We start from the raw sequence: 17,431 nt of genomic DNA on the forward strand, positions 1-17,431 counted from the left end.
AGGAACAGAATGAAGCGTGGCTGCGCTCCTGCCCCATCCCCCAGTGGTTTTAGAATGACTGTATCAAGGGAGGAAGCGGAGGTAGAAAGGACTGGGGAAAATGACACAAATGGTTTGTTGTGTTATGTTCATCTCTCATGTCTAACAGGCATAGGGGAAGGAGTAACTTAACTCTGAATATTCTGAATAAGTCTTATGAAAATTTAGGAAATAAAGTTCTATAAAACATGTGAATTATTTTTAATGTTGGTTTTGTTTTTTAAATTAGGGTGTAATTACCACATAGTTTTTCAGTGCATTACACTTTCCCATTATATATTATTAAAAAGGTATTTAGTAAATACATTTATCTAGCCCTAAATCTAGACAAGTTCCTTACACACATATTTACCACATACTGCATTTAATATTTCATATCAGTTTTGGTCATACAAACATTTTTAGGCATGTAAGATTTTCTTGTCACATTACTATGCACACATTATAAGGCTATAAAATTATTCTCAACATCCAAAACTTTAGCAACCAATTACAGGTTTAGCAAAGCACTCATTTATCTATTTTAGAGGCCTAACTAAGCAGCTTTCAAAACCAATTTCTAGAAATCGAGAATTTCTAAGAAATTCGGCATGTCTCCAGAGATCGGGAGCCCTGCACAGCTGTGCCACAGCAGCTCTGTCCGTCCTTCCTTCCTCTGTCTGTTGGGTTTCTGAGAAGTGCTTAATAGCAGTCCATTTATGTGTTAGCAGACTTTGGACAGTTTTAACTATTAGAAATGCATAAGCTTTTTGTCTTTTTCATCATTTTTAGATTCCACAGGCCATAGAGATTTTCTTCTGAGAAGAATTTGTGTTTAACTTTTGATACCAACACTGAACATTCATCAGGGAACTTCCCTGGCGTTTTCAGCGCAAGACTCTGCTGTGTGTTTGTGAAGAGCAGACGCACACGCACAGGTGTATCTTGGCCACACTTACTGCAAGAGGACTAACCCAGAGGTGACGCTTCCTTCTTTGGAGTCTGCGTGCGAACTGTTGGAGTCAGAGTAACTCCACAAGAAAGCTGTCCCTTGCCTTTCAGCCATGCTTCCCAGTTCCACGTGGTGACGAGGCCAGGCGGTGCGCATGCGCGGCCACCATTCCCAGGCCTCCCACGGGGGATGGGACTCGGTGTCATTCAGTATTTTGTTGAAAAGACATTTTTATTCAGATCATGATTCATTTGAAAACCAAGTTCATGTTATATAAAATGATTTACTGTATTATACTTTGTCTTTTTTTATATGTCTAACAAAAAATACAGCTCCAACATTTTGATTCCTGTTAATTTTGTTCTTTAATTAAATGACTACTTGTTGCAGGAAATTAACCCATGTTTTACAGTTTCTTGGGATTGGGATGAGCAATTTCTTAGAACAGCAGTCTATGAAATAAGTATTTTCAGTACTTCCGAGCCATCAACACCCAAACTTATGAAAGAAAATTTCAACTTTGTCATTTGTTTTGTAAATTCTTTAAGTATATGCATTGTGCCTTGAAAATCAAATTACCTTTTGCAAGTTAATTTAAATTTATGTATTACTGAGTACTGAAGAGTACATTTACTCTAGAAATAAGCAATAACTTGTTGAAAATTCTACCACAATGAAAATTATGCCCTTCTTAATAATTTAAAGTTCAAATTTGTGAATACTATTAAAACCCTATTATAAGAGAAAAAGGTTTAGATAGGAGTAGAGATTATAAAGAGGAAATGTACTCCAACACAAAGGTGAAAATTAACTTTGGCACAAAGCAGGAAATAAACAACCACAGACGTTCCTTTAGAGCAAATGTCCTTCCAGAGAGCCTTCCTTGAACCAATCAGCCTGCCTGCCTGCCTTCCTTCTTCCCTCCCTCCCGCCCTCCCTCCTCCTTTCTCTTTTCTCTCCTTCCCTCCCTCACAGCACCAGGGTCGTGCAGGAGCAATGGCTAGGAGTATGGGCTCGGATCCAGCTGCTTGTTTTCCCCACAGAATGAACACCTCTCAGCACAGCACCACTCTGCTGGGATGCGGAGATGGAGCAGCTCATGTGCCGGCATAGTTCCAGCACATTCTTGGCATCTAGCATATGTGAGCTACTGGTGTGGTTGCCAGATAACACCTAGCACAACTGGGCATCCTCTACAGGATCCATCTACTCTGGCACTGCTTTTCTAGATCTTTCCTTTTCCGAATCAGGGCTGTTTGTGGATCATATATCCACGGAAGCTGCTCGCCTTTTGTGGTAGTATTTGTCCTTGAGACTAGTAAACATAGTTCATCGTAAGGTTTTCTGTTTTTGGTGCAAGTACTGGAGCTTGTACTCAGGGTGTTGTCTGAGTGTTGTCATTGAGCATTTTGTGCTCAAGGCTAGTGCTCTACCACTTGAGATAGAGCAACGTCTCATGTCAGTGGACATGAGCCACTGACACCCAGCTAGTTGTTTTTTTAAGAAATTATGGTAGAAAAAAACCCCAGTTTACCTCTTGCTGTATAACTTTCTGTATAACTTTCTGAAAATCACTTCTTTTTATGAGTCTCAGTCTGTGAAATGAAACATCTATATCTTTTCTAAGTAGAAGGGAGTTTCTTAATTTATAAGCATTTGGTGCTATTTTATTCAAAATCCATTGTAACCTACCAAGCACTAAAACACTTTCCCCTCTACACCGCCCTACATATTAGCAGCTCCTATCTCATATTGTGCTCAGTGTTGCATGGCCATCGGGACCCATTATCTAAAACTGATGTTCCAATGTTCCTCACATAGAAGTGCCCACAGACCTACTATGAAGTAAAGAGGATAGGCGCTACTATTCCAGAAATTCTCTGGCCTTCAAAGCACAAAAGATGAATACTGCTTAGGAAAGAACAGACAGGGCCCAAGGTTGGAGATGACCTATGCCTCAGTCAAATTCCATAGATAATAAAGTGAAGATCAAAGATAATAAAGTTAAGGTAGACTACGGGGTAAACAAAGGAAGGTCTGGGCTAGTTGACTCAAAAATTCTAAAATGTAATAAAAAATTGAATTATTTGGCATAGTATCTAACTTTTACCATTGTATTTTTATTACTCAAACTATTCTCTAATTGTACTTCAATATTTCATATTCTCAGGAACAAAAAAGGCTAAGATATAAAGGTGAACCAAATATATTCATTCTGGCCAGGTAAGTATAGGTAATCCTGTAGTAAATAAGTGTATGACATCATATCTCAAATATATTTCAAGTTAATTGAAGAAACAAAGGCAATAAAAGGCAGGCACCAGTGCGCCCGACTCAAATCCTAGCTACTTAGGAGGCTGAGATCTGAGAATCATGGTCAATCTGCACAGCAAAGTCTGTGATACTCATCTTGAATTAACTACCTAAAAGCTGAAGCTGGCAATACGGCTCAAAGTGGTAAAACCTTGAGCATGAAAATTCATGAACAGAGCCGAGACCCTGAGGTTCAAGCCCTAGGACCAGAGGAAAAAAAAATTGAAAGCAGTGAAAAAGCATATGGTAATGGGATATACATAAATATCTGTAAATGTGCATATGTTGTATAAATTTGAAGAGAAAGTTTATACTTAAGAGACTAACAACTTAGAAAATCGATTTATGTCTTAGTAACAGGGACAGTATATGAATTCCTCAGTTCTTCATTACTAGCATTATTATTGCTGGTCGTAGGGTCTGAACTCTGGGCCTGGGCGCTGTCCCTCAGCTCTTCAGCTCAAGGCAAGCACTCTACCTCTTGAGCCACAGCGCCACTTCTGGCTTTTTTCCTGCTTATGTGGTGCTGAGGAATCCAACCCAGGCCTCAGGCATGAGCTCTACCACTGAGCCGCCTTCCCAACACCATTACTAGTATTATTCAGTAATGAGACTTTAAAAATTACTATTTTCACAAAATAAAGCATAATTATTAAAGTAACAATATTTAAAGAATGCAAGTAATTCTGCTCTTGACGAATTCAAAATATTTTTAAAACTTTATTGATAATTTTGTAAGAAGAAATTAAATCCTCTTCTAGAAACACCTTTAAGTATTAAGATATGTGAAAGGGAAGAGCATATTGTATGCCTTTGTAAAATATTTTTAAAATTGAAAAAGATTGAGATTTTCTCATTTGAGTAATTTTTGGAAAACAAGAAACACACCCAATATCAAGAGGTCCATCTTGTGGATATATATGGTAAGTACAGGTCTAAATTTAGTATGTATGAGCAGTAATATTTTTTTAGGGGGGGGGGGGTCTGGTCGTAGGGCCTGAAATCGGGGCCTGGGTGCTGTCCCTCAGCTCTTCAGCTCAAGGCTAGCGCTCTACTACTTGAGCCACAGTGCCACTTCCGGCTTTTTTTCTTTTTGCTTATGTGGTGCTGGGAAATTGAACCCAGGGCCTCAGGCAAGCAAGACAAGTTGCTCCACCACTGAGCCAGCCACCTTCCCAGCCCAAGCAGTAAAATTTTTATGAGTAGATAGATACATATTTTCAATAACAAGTCAAATGCACAACTACAAAACCCCAAACAACTAAAATTACTAGTACCACATGCTTCCAGCTATTACTTTTCAGAGATAATTTTCTCAAAGATTTTTATTGTGGAAGCATCTCAGTTAATGTTCATAAGCAACGGAACATATGAAAGTCACACTAGATATATGGAAATACTTTTCAGAAAGCTGTTTCATTCTGGCATACCTGATTATTCTTCCTGACATTTGTCAATGATGCTATGAGGAATACACTATTAGTTCATGTTCAGACAAAACATGTCAAAACAATGGAAAGCCACAGTTCTCAGCTCCACAACTTTGTGAAAATAGCAGTTTTATGCTTCGAGTGATAAAAATAAGAGTTAAAAAAATAGACATTACACTCAGTTGTAAACATCCTTTCTCTTCTAAATATAAAAATTCTAAAAATTACATTTTCTTAATAGTAATAATGGGAGAAGTCTGGATACGGCACCTATGCTACTGGTTCAATTTATAAAGTTGCTGGGATTCTATTACATGCTCTGTATTATGTCTTCTAAGTGAAGTTTGCTTTTTCCCCCCCAAAGAAACAGGCACTGAACACATAGCTGCAGTTCTTGAAAGGCTGTGCCACACTGGCAGCCCTTTCCCGCTTGCCTGCTCGCCATGTCCTCTCCCTGGGTAGGCTGGCATGCCGGGGTGGCACCACGCATGGTGTCAGGAGCCACTAATTGTCTCTATAGATGTATTTGTCCATATTAGTTTCTTGGTATGTCATTCTTCTCAAAACTCTACTTTGTTTATTCCTAGCACTCCCCCAGCTTACAACAGCGTTTGATTGGATACATTAGAAACTTACAAGTACTCATGTGTTTGTGCACAGGAACTAAAAACCAGGTTGTTAGTGAGGTGATGATAGGCAAATGGAGCTCCACACTGGTCACTGAGCACAGAGCTGACAATTTTTTAAAGCAAATGTTGAAGTCTGACATTGAATTAAATTCTTTCTGAAAAGCAGTCTGCTATACATTCGGAGGATACTGGCCATTTCTGTTGGAGTTTGGCAGTCACGGTATCTGGATTTGGTAGTGTTTACTTGTAGCAGAGCCCTTCTCTGGCCCAGGCTGCCCTGATGTCATGCTTCTCCTGCCTCAGCTGGAATTACAGATGTGTGCCGCCGCTATACCAAGATTTGGCACTATTTAGGTCACTGGAGTAATGTCTATAGAAAGAATCCAGTATTTAAAGTTTCCACCTGGCTATACTAATGTAATGCCTTCCCTTCCCTGTCCTTCCCATCGATGCTTCAGGAATGGGTACCACCTTGCAGCTCTATGTGATGGAAGACACACTATAAACCTATGCTAACAAGGTTTCGAACTGCAAATCAGGTAAGAAATGTAAGTCATTAGTAATAATTACCAATTATTTGTAATAGGTCAGACACAGAACAATTAAGAGTCTTTGGCTGTGTTAATGTATTCATTTGCCTCTGATTATAAAAGCTGATTTTATCACAATTTCTCTGAAATAATAAACAGAAAAAATATTCATTTTTATAAATGGGGTCTTGCTATGTTGCTTATGCTTGTATCTAATGCTTTCTCCCTCCACTTTCTGAGACCATAGACATACATTATTGTGACTGGCCAAGAAAAAGAAATTACAGAAATAAACAAAACTCTGCTCTTTAACTTTTCCCTTCTGAGCATGGGGTTTACAAATAAAAGCTCACCGGCAAATCTTATCAACATTTTTTTTAGTGGTCTACAGGTCAACAATCGTTCTAATGCTTTTATTCGTTTCTTTTAAAAAGGACGGAATGTCTGCGGCCCTTGTGCAGGGCCACGCTCATCTCTGTCATTCCAACTTCAGGGTATGTGCTGCTGAAGAGCGCATGCTCGAATGTTTTTAAAGCACATAGTACAAGTATTTACATGGAATTTTCAAATTTGTCATTTAGCCTATAAAGTCTAAAACATTTACCATTAAAACAAAGCATGCCAACTCCTGGTGTAAATTTTAAAAATATTTAACTAAATGTATAATTAAAAAAAGTTTAGAAATGAATTGCCTAGAACTCAAACACCTAGACTGTGCTTTCTAAATAAGTGTAGAAGTTTTAAGATCAAGTCTATTCAAATTTTAACACTCATTATAAATTCATACTGAAAGCAATTATCTGAATTTTATAAAACACACATCAAATTAAGCAAATAAAACCTTGTCTGATATTAAAGATAAACATTTCATTAGTGTGACAACCACTTTTCAAAATTCCCTATTATGTTTACTTATTGTTATCAGACTATAAGCTAAAACCATAACCAGCTGAAATTCAAGATAAACACTGATCTCAACACATGCAATTCCTGAAAACCTGTTGAAGGATTTTCTTCCAGATACTATTTCAGAATATTCCCAAGGGTCTTTTTTGCTTGATGTGTTTTATTTAAAAACACTAAAACCAACAATTACACATCACCACCACTTTGGCAAGGCAGTCTGTGAGTGATGTGCTGCCACAGTTCTTCCAACGGGTCAATAAAATGGAAACTCACAAGACTCTATGTGGCTCTAATATGTATCTTGAGCTGTGTGTGCAGCTTAGTTGTAGTGTGCTTGCCTAGCAAATGTTGGGCCTTGGGTTGCGTTCCTAGCACTAAAAGCAAAAGCTATCTTCTCATTTTCAAGAATGGGAAGGGGTTTGATTGAGCTTAGTATAGTACATTCAGTAGATAGCCGAATGGCTGGTTAAAGCGTTCTTCCAAATTACAGTGAAAATACCAGCACCTCATAGGACTTGATTTTAACTGTACTAAGTTTCTGTTTAGAAGAGCTGTGTCTGCCCACTCCCTCATGCACTAGATCACAGGCCTACTTTACCCAGCAGTTTTAACTCCTGGGCACCAGTCAGGGTTGTTAGCTTCTACAGAACTTACAGGAGTGGAGTTTGCAGAAATACAGAAATTCAGGTACCCAGACTTAGGTAGAATAGAATGAAAGGATGGTAAGAGGAGTCTTTTCTAATAACTGCCTTTTAAGTGCAGACCTACAGACAGCAACAGTTCCAGGAAAATGGAACCAGAAGAACAAAAGCTGAGAAAGGAATAGAATTAAGCTTGTTCAAGGAGCCAGACACTGGTTGGCTCACACCTGTAATCCTAGCTACTCAGGAAGCTGAGATTTGAGGATCACAGTTCAAAGCCAGCCAAGGCAGTAAAGTCCATGAGACTTTTTATCTCCAATTAACTACCAGAAAATGGAAGTGGAGCTGTGACACACTGAAAAGGAGAGAAGCATAAAAATGGTGAACAGACTGGGTCACCAATGGCTGACACCTGTAATCTACTTACTCAGGAGGTTGAGGCCTGAAGATCATTGTTTCAAGCCAGCCTTAGAGCACACAAATCTATAATACTCTTATTCCCAGTTAACGAGACATAAGCCAGAACTAGAGGCATCAATCATATGGTAGAGTGCAAGCCATGAGTGAAAGCAGAAGGCCTTGAGTTCAAGCTTTAGTACCAATGCAAAAAAAAATGGTGGAGACAGGACCTTGTAGGAACTGAGATGCTTATTAAAACCATCGATAAAACCTTTTATACATTTGGAAATCATCAAAACAAGAAATGACTACATGGGACTGCATGAAATTAAGAAGGAAGTCTAGAGTTAGAAAAACTGAGGGACTAGGAATAAGGCCCATATAGAAGAGGCAAGACAGGAAAGAGAAAAAGAGTGCCAAGTATGTGTCTGTTAGGGCTTTACAAGTAAAATGCCACTAAGGCTGAGTAAGAAGACAGATCAGATTTGGCAACATAAATTAGTAGTTTTGACAAAAGTGATTTCAATGAAATAGAGGCAGGAATCTGGAGCGAAGGAAAATAAAAAGCCATGGGAAGAGATTGCCATTACCAAGAGAATAATAGGTTAATATATAAACTCTCCACAAAGGTGACTGAAGAATTACATGGGAAGGGCAGCAGCTAGTGGAGAGATGGATGTCAAGGGAGGGTCTTATTTACTCATTTCACAAACATAGGCTATAGATAGCAAGAGAAAAGTCAGTGCTAATAACAGTCAGAATTCTAGGATTGTCCAGCTAGAAGTATATCTACCATTGGAACAAGAGACTAATCAGAAACTTGTGCTGATGAAGATAACATGTTCAATTTTAGGGTAAAGATGAGGAAATTATAGGATACGACTATCCAATGAGAGGTGATGAATTGAGAAAAAATAACCTGTATGGAATAATACTCTGGACAGTTAGTAAACCTGTTAAATATGGCCGCATAAGGACTATTCTGTGTGCCATCTGGAATGTGTTGCCATAAAAGTTAAAGCTTGATTGTATGAATTTTCCCCAGCAGGGTGAAGCTATGAATTTTTGGATAAGATTAACAGAGGAGAAAAGGTAAGAAAAATTATTTTGGACTATAACATCCAGACTACATAAGGAATAAAGGTCACACAAGAAAGGTCAAACAGAAAGGTGGTAGAATTAATGGTCTGAGAATATTCTAGAGGGTAAGTTACAAAGACAGAAAGGATACAGTAATAAGAGTGTTAGAAGGAAGATTAGGTTCAGCGTTTTGTTTATGACAGTTACAGCAGACAACTTCTAAGGGTAGGCGCAAGTGTGAACTGGGTGGATGGGTGTTGTGTAGTGGAGTGTGTGAGGAAGTGTGAATTGGGTGGATGGGATGTGAGTGGAGTGTGTGAGGAAGTAGGAGAGAGGAGGTTACGTTTGGCTGAGGATCAGCGAAATAAGTAATTCATGCATGACACAACTAGTTCTAAAGTCTCATGAGGCAACATGAATAGCAACTTGAATAGTAGTTAATATTAAAGAAGAGCTGTTACTCTTTCTTGAAATAGAAATTCCAATACCCTACTAATAAATTTTAAGATCTTAAATGATACTAAATTGAATGAGCAAAGATAAGAAAGTTACACCTCACCCTCTTCTGCGACAGTTCTGGGGCTCAGATGGAGTCTTGAGCTCAGCTTTCTTCCTCATGGCTGTCACCCTACTACTTGAGACACTCCTTCAATTAGGCTTTTTGCTGGTCAATTGATGGTAGAGTCTCCCAGATTTTTCTGCTCCTGCTGGCTTCAAACTGATATCCTCCAGGCCGGGCGCTGGTAGCTCACGCCTGTAATCCTAGCTACTCAGGAGGGTGAGATTTGAGTATCATGGCTCAAAGCCAGCCTGGGCAGCAAAGTCTGTGATACTTTTATCTCCAGTAAAACACCAGATAATCACAAGTGGTGTTGTAGCTTAAGTGGTAGCGCCCTTGCTTGAGCTGAAGAGCTGAGAGACAGCACCCAGGCCCAGAGAGTTCAAGCCCCACGACGATCACCACCACCACCACCACCAAAAAAAAAAAAAAAAAAACACCAAAAAACCCCCCGATACCCTCCAGATCTCAGCCTCCTAACTATTTAAGATTACAAGCATGAGCCACTCAGCTTGTTTTCCTTCTTACCTTAAGTAAGATGCTACTTCACCACTATATTTAAGTACTGATTATTATTATTCAGATATTCTGCCATTATAGATAGGCAAGGGACTACTCAGTATTATACTTACTTCAGGTATCTAAATGGAGAAAGACATTTGGTTTGATTGGCTATTCATAAAACAGGAAAATAAACAACTTTATCATATATATCCAAATGAAATAAACATTTTACTACATATTATAGCAAGTGAAACATGCATTCATTTTGATAAAAGTAATGTATCAAAATATTACAATAGCTATTAGAGTATTTTCCAAACAGCCTGTTACACTGAATTGAAATATTTAGGAAACATAGTTACAACTTTAGGAAATTTAGTGCATTCTAATACATTGAAATAAAAATAGGTACCTGCTAACAGTATGCTGAAACTATTGATATATCATCTAGATAAACATTTTAAATCAGGACTTTTCTAACCCTTCTATTTTTATAACTTGTATAGTGTGAACTATTTTATACATTTTAATATAGCTTTTAATCTAAAACTATTAACTGTGTTCAGAATACATAAATGCATTAAGAATACATTTTATGTGATACATTTTATTTAACTAGTTTGATGAGTATTGTTAGCTAATATAACTATTACAAAAATCCAATTCCTTGTATTGTTTTCCTAAAACATCCCCTTTCTACAAAAGAAAAAAAGGAACAGCATTGAGTAGACAAACATCTTTTGGGTTTGAAGTCATGTTCAGCAGTTTTTTTCACTTATAAGATAGATGTTTCTTTCATTTTGGTGCACATTTCCTATAAATGTGTACTTTCTTGGGTGCTGTCTACTTTACTTTGAAGTTATACACAAAAATAATAATTAGATAAAACATTAGCAACTAGATTTCACACATTATTATTTCTCCCATGAGCCAAGAATAATGACATCAGTCCTTTACGTATATTGTGAAGTTCCTCTTCTTGCTATGACCAAGAAAAATAAAAATGATACTTAGATTTTCATTATCACTGTACAAACACCATATAAAATAGACAATATATCAGCCTTTCATAGGAATTAATTTTAAAATAATCCCTTTTATAGATTCAAGATAATAGCTGGGCTGGGAAGGTGGCTCAGTGGTAGAGCGCTTGCCTTCCGTGCATGAGGCCCTGGGTTCAATTCCTCAGCATCACATAAGCAGAAAAAGCCGGAAGTGGCGCTGTGGCTCAAGTGGTAAAGTACTAGCCTTGAGCTGAAGAGCTGAGGGACAGTACCCAGGCCCATGACCGACAAAAAACATTTTTTAAAAGATCATTGCTGAATGAGGTCTTGCCATCTTTTAAATCGCCACATCAAAGAAATTTATTTTTGAGGGAAAAAAGTAAAACAAAAATAGTCTGAAAAAGTTTCAGTAAAGTCAATGTAGTCTAGTGGCTAGCTTCTTGTTTGCTTCAAGATAGGCAAATTTAGCCACAACATCCTCGTGTACTATACCATTCTACTACGCTGAGATTCTAGCAAAATTTTCTAAGAATATTCATATACCTTCCAGACAATTATTAGGGCCAAAGTGTGCTTAAAAATGCCTCCCATATTTAAGAAAAGTACTTTAAGCATGCTCAGGGAGAGGAGCATGGTTAGCGTTTCTCAGTGTACTTTACCCTCAGAAAGCAGCTGATAGTAGATGAGACCTTCAAAAAGTGAACTTAATTTATAAGTGAAGTCTTGTTTTCCAAGTGGATAATCTATTGAGCTTTTCCAGGTAGCCTTGCCACATGATTTAGAGCACAATGTTTAGAAATGGTGCAAATAAGTTGCTCCTAAAGCTAGTCTGTTGTTTTTGGTTTGGGGGGTTGCTTTTAGTTTTGGGGTTTTTGGGTTTTTGTTTGTTTGGTTTTGGTCAGTTGTGAGGCTTGAACTCAGAGCCTGGGCGCTGTCCCTGAGCTTTTCACTAGTCTAGTGCTCTACCACTTTGAGCCACAGTGCCACTGTCCATTTTCTGGTGGTTAATTGGAGATAAGAGTCTCATGGACATTCCTGCCCATGCTGGCTTTAAACTGCGATCCTCAGATCTCAGTCTCCTGAGTAGCTATGATTACAATTATAAGTGTGAGCCACAGCTTAATCTTTTTTTATGTTTGTAAACTTATATTATTTACCTTAGGATAGATGACTTATTTAAATTACTTCATTCTTTTACTATATTTAGCATCATATTATTTAAAGAACTAAAACACATAAGGCTAAACCTGCCTTCTCCTAACCCAAAAAGAAAAAAAAGAAAAGCCTTTGAAGGAATTTCTCATAAAACATACAAAAGCAGTCAGACATTGGTAGTGTATGCCTGTAATCTCAGTACTTGGGAGGCTGCGGAAGGAGTGTGATAGGTGAAGGCCAGCCAAGGTTACGTGGTGAGGCACCACAAAAAAAAAAAAAAAAAAAAAAAAGATACAAAAGCCTAATTATTTGAAAACCCAAAATTAGCTGATTTACCATTTGTTTAAGAAGTCTGTCCTGTAGTATTTTCATGTTTTCTTTCATTGAAGACATCTGAAAATAAGCATATTCCCCCGTGAAATTGGCAAAACTTTCACCGCAAAAGAAAACAAGTTAGGATCACTTAAGATTCCGTAAGATTCTGTAAGTACACAGAATTCATACCTGAGATGAAAATACAGATTCTTCAAAATCATTGTTGCCAAAGACATTTTTATTCAATGCAGTTTCCAAATGACGAAGCCTAACAGGGAAGCAAATGAGAGCCACTTTCATTGATCAGGAGCTCTAACTGAATCGCTACAGTATAGCATTTGTGATTTTTTTTCAAATGTAAACTTATTAGTGATTTTTAAATATTTTTATAGATTCGAATCCTGAAGGGAATACTAACCTCTGCTGTTCATTTTTCTGATATACATTGAGCTTCTGAAGTGCTCTTTCCCAAAAGTCCTAAAATTCAAGATACAAACACTAGTTGTACTTTACTATTCCAAATGGTCTTTCTGAGGGGGAGGGGCAGTACTGGGGGGTTGAACTCAGGACCTCACCTTTCCTAAGACAGGTACTCTAATTTTGAGCCATAATTCCCATTCCTTCCTTGCTTTTTTTCTGGATAGTGACTTACATTCTTGCCTGGGGTCACCCTATACCTATTTCTCCTTTACAATTAAAGTGACAAGTGTATACCATCATGCCAAACTTGTTGGTTGATATGGACTCTCTCTAATTTTTGCTCAGACTGGCTTTGAACTATGCCTCCAAAGAGCTGATATTATAGGTGTGAACCACCCATATCTCCTGGCTACTAGTCCTGACTTAAACAATTTGAATATATGTTACTTATATTTATATGTTAAATGTATGTATATTTAAAATTGGAAATAAAAATCTCAATTTCTCCCATATTATAAAAAGGTTCACCATAAACTTGTAATTCATTATTTATATGAAGCTGATTTTAAAAATAAAATTAAGATAAAATTGTGTTCAAAAGAATGAGAAGTGGCTAGATGTCTGGGTATAGTGGCTTATGTGTGTAATCCCTGCCATTTGGGAGGTGATATCAGGAGAGGTATAGATTAAAAACATTTTGGAGGTGATATCTGGAGAGCTATAGATTAAAAGCAGTCTGGCACAGAGTTGGTGAAACACAGTTTTGACCAATAACTGGGCCTGGTAGCACGTGCTTCTCATCCCATCAGTATAGGAAGCATAAGCAGGAGGATCACAGTCCAAGCTACACATGACACAACCACAAAGACCTATTTGAAAAATAAAACAAAAGGAGTTATGAGTATGGCTCAAGCGGTAGAGTGCCTGCCTACCAATTGTGAGGCTGTGGGTTCCAACCCCAATACTTACAAAAACAAACAAGCAAAAAAAAAATGGAGCAGAAATCTTTAGGATATTCCCTCAAAACAAAAAGTAAATGAAAGTTTTTAGAAGTAAAGTACACCAATACTGAGTTTTTAATAGAATATAAATTCTTAAAAGACAAACCACAAATTCCTTCTCTAAATCCTTTAAAGACTGTGAATCTTTTTCAAAATTCTCCAGCTCTTCTGTGATGATGAATTTGAATTTATCAAGTTTTTTAATTCTGTCAAAGAAACAAAGTAAGATTTAAAACTGTAACATTCAGAACATGCATTCACAATTTATGAATGTACATCATTCAGAGGTTATCAGAATAGATTTTCATTACAAACCTATTCTCCTGAATTTGATGGTTCATTGTTTTCAGATGTTGTTGAGCTGTTTTCCAAGACTGCATAGTATAGTACTCTATTATTTTATTTCGCGCCTGAAAAAGAATCATTTTAAAATTAAATAACTTTACAAAATAACATTCTAAACAAGAGCATATTTGAGTAAAGCTTTTCCATGACATGTGAATGGCTAAGAACTTGGGAAAATAGTTTTAAAAATTCCAACTCTTAAGTCTCTTTTTTAAAAATTTTAACTAAAGATAATAAGAGAAATATTTTAAACTCAGTTATTTAACATTAAGTTTTTTTTAGTTGACAGTTTATTAAATACACTACATTTGTAGCTTATTCTGTACTTTTTATTGTTCACACATGGACTTGGTAAAAACGTACTTTATAGAAAATTATCTGCAAAACTAAAATGAAAATAAGAACACATACTGCACAGACAAACTGCTGAATTATTAGGAATTCTTTTAATATGTACAGGTGATCATGTAGTAGTGGGTCATTTTTGTTAAGACAGGAACTAGACCATGACTTGTAGCATGTTAATGCTGAAATGTGAATGTAACCATGTCTGTTAACAAGACTACTGCTCAATAGTATCTAAGGAAGAGGACAGTCATTGTTTTGCTTTCACAGAGTTTTCTAAGTCCATTCTGTATGCACTCTCTGCCTCTTACATAATGAGTTGTATAGAATGATGAAGCAAAAAAATCAATTTCTTTTTTTTAAAAAAGAAAACAAACTAGAGCCTATTTACAAAACATGCAAAAGGAGAATTTCACGCCCGTGTCTCTGCAGAACTGGTCTAAAGTGAATGCAGTTGAGTAACAGCATACACCTTTACTTCTACAAATTATAGGAACATGAAGTTTTAATAAGTTCAGTTGGGGCAGTGTCTAATTCTGTTGATTAAGGCTTTAATTGTGGGTTGATTAAATTTGCTAATTATTTTCGTAAGAACGTCACAGCCTACAGTATTAACAAAAACTGCTAGTGGTTCTGATTCTTTATGATAGCACAGCCAAAAATACATGGAACATTCTTAACATTTTTTCAAAAAGCATGCATTTACAGGCAAGTGTTACAGAACATACACATCATGTATTCTATTTAGACCATATTGACCTGAAGCAAATAAGATGAAAACAAACTAAATGTCAAGAATTTTAGCTAATTTCAGATTTTACCCTTAAATAGAAGAAAAAGACAAAGCAAGACATGGGCTAAAAACATGTGCTGAAATATATGTTCAAAGAAAAGCATAAAAGAACTATCAATTCCAAATACAGGTGAATGAGAGAAAAATATAGGTGAGAAAACATTACTACTGATTAAAAATTGTTTTAAAAGCATAAATCATCTCATAGAGCCCCCCAACCAGTGACACTTATGTACTGAGCTGGCAGACCAAAGCTGGGAGTATAAAATGCTGTGCCACACTACCATCACTAATAGTCACCACTCTGTGAAACACAAACATGACTAATAAGACAGGGTTATGCATGGAATCCTAGCTACTCAGGAAGTAGTGGCAGAGAAGACCATTCTTTGAGGCCAAGCATGGCAAAGAGTCCCAGAGACCTTGTCTCAGTAAATTCCTTGGCATGGCAGGGAATACCTGTCATTCTAGTATAGTGGTAAGGATACAGTAAGAATATCTCAGTCTAGACACACCCTGATAAATTACAGAAAAAAAATAAAAAAGGCTAGAGGTGTGGATTAATCAGCCTACCAAACACCAGCCTACCAAGCATGATGACCTAAGTTCAAACCCCAGTATGGTCCCAAGAAAGTCTTAAGAAGAGAAGCATGAAGAGAAAATTGTTCAGAAAAATCATAGAAAAGCAAAAATATAAAACTGAAAGGAAAAATGGGGTAAAAGAGAAAGAATTAGTAGAGTAAGAATATGAATAACAGATTTGAGGTGTGAGAAAAACTCAAGGTTATGTGTTTTTGTTTTTGTTTTTTTTTGTCAGTTGTGGAGCCTGAACTCTGGGCCTGGGCGCTGTCCTTCAGCTCTTCAGCTCAAGGCTAGCACTCTACCACTTGAGCCACAGCGCCACTTCCGGCTTTTTCTGCTTATGTGGTGCTGAGGAATGGAACCCAGGGCCTCATGCATGCAAGGCAAGCCCTCTACCACTGAGCTACCTTCCCAGCCCCAATTTTTTTAACCTGATAATTTTTCCAGTTTTTCACATATATAGAAAAATTGAATCATAAATGGGTATGTTCTGTTGCCCAAGGAACAAACAACCAACAGTCTGACAGGAAAAATGTGGCATATTACATGGAGTGTAAATAATAAGTGCTGAGAACTTACATCAAGCTTCCTTTTAAATTCAGAGTTGATCTTCTCACAGAGCACCCCCACACCTGATGATAGGTCACTGCCCCAGTTTTCCTCAGAAATGGAAATATCCTTTGGTGATAATGGAGATATACTTTGAGACACTAAAAGGTGAAAACAATCAGGTACAGTTAAAATCTACATTATTTCAAAGTTAGCCTTGTCATTAGGTAAAATCATCTTTCTTATTTCTGATTCTATGTACAATCTAATAATTATGAAATCAAAAGCAGACCTCATGTTTAAATGTAAAACAATTCATATTTATTTTAAAAAACCTTTAAGATGGCAACTACTAATGTAGATATGGCGAGTTTAAGTGGAGCATTTAGGGATTATTTTTTAACTGCTTTAAATGACTTCCACGTTATAAACATGAGTGACATGCTCATGCTCCAAGAAGCTTGTACTCTAGCAACACTAAAATATAGCATGAAGGGACTGGATGGTGAGGAAGCTTACTGAGTATATAAGACAGTTACTACAGCATTAGTCATCTTAAGTGAAATTTGTGGTACAAAATCATCTGTCTTGGACTTAACCGGCTTTCTTTACAAAGGGGTTTATTTTGTGAATGAAGTTATTCAAAATCTAAGAATCCATCTTCCAAAACATTGCATTTTGACATAAGCTTTTGATCTACTCACATTTATAGGTGTGATTATCTGCATCTTCCATTTTACACAGTCTTTTGGAAGGCAAGTGTGCTCTTCTTTCTTCTGCTTCTTCTGTCTCTAGTTCAGAATTACTTACATTATCTTCTATGATCATTCGTTTGAAACTAAGATGCTGAGTGGGGCCTGAGGAAATAAATAATAGTGTTACAATTTTGACTAAAAATGCCTAATATTTCATTGCTTTTATTAACAAACCTTTAAGTGATTTCTACTCTTTTAAACAACTG

The 17,431-nt window shown here is 37.0% G+C and overlaps 2 protein-coding genes across 10 annotated transcripts in view; one reads left to right on the plus strand and one right to left on the minus strand.

Moving 5' to 3' along the window:
* Phactr3 (phosphatase and actin regulator 3) overlaps positions 1-1,627 on the plus strand; it is a 123,922-nt gene extending 122,295 nt beyond the window's left edge. For 4 of the 5 annotated variants that reach the window (XM_069990096.1, XM_069990095.1, XM_069990094.1 and 1 more), the window contains exon 13: positions 811-1,625. In XM_069990096.1, the coding sequence (XP_069846197.1) occupies positions 811-826 (16 nt within the window). In that variant the 3' untranslated portion in view covers positions 827-1,625. Of the gene's footprint in view, positions 1-810 lie in introns of all 5 variants that reach the window. The other variant, XM_069990092.1, reaches the window with a different exon arrangement.
* Positions 1,628-10,272: 8,645 nt separating this feature from the next.
* Positions 10,273-17,431, minus strand: part of Sycp2 (synaptonemal complex protein 2) — a 63,645-nt gene continuing 56,486 nt past the window's right edge. For all 5 annotated transcript variants that reach the window (XM_069990100.1, XM_069990101.1, XM_069990099.1 and 2 more), the window contains 8 exons: positions 17,175-17,327; positions 16,501-16,631; positions 14,172-14,266; positions 13,963-14,062; positions 12,854-12,912; positions 12,625-12,703; positions 12,457-12,513; positions 10,273-10,943 (listed from right to left, as the gene is read on the minus strand). In XM_069990100.1, coding sequence (XP_069846201.1) covers positions 10,866-10,943; positions 12,457-12,513; positions 12,625-12,703; positions 12,854-12,912; positions 13,963-14,062; positions 14,172-14,266; positions 16,501-16,631; positions 17,175-17,327 — 752 coding nt within the window. In that variant the 3' untranslated portion in view covers positions 10,273-10,865. The remainder of the gene's footprint in view (positions 10,944-12,456; positions 12,514-12,624; positions 12,704-12,853; positions 12,913-13,962; positions 14,063-14,171; positions 14,267-16,500; positions 16,632-17,174; positions 17,328-17,431) is intronic.

Source organism: Dipodomys merriami, unplaced genomic scaffold (genome assembly GCF_024711535.1).
Source record: "Dipodomys merriami isolate MVZ:Mamm:240054 unplaced genomic scaffold, mDipMer1.0.p SCAF_39, whole genome shotgun sequence".
Classification (NCBI taxonomy): Eukaryota; Metazoa; Chordata; class Mammalia; order Rodentia; family Heteromyidae; genus Dipodomys; species Dipodomys merriami.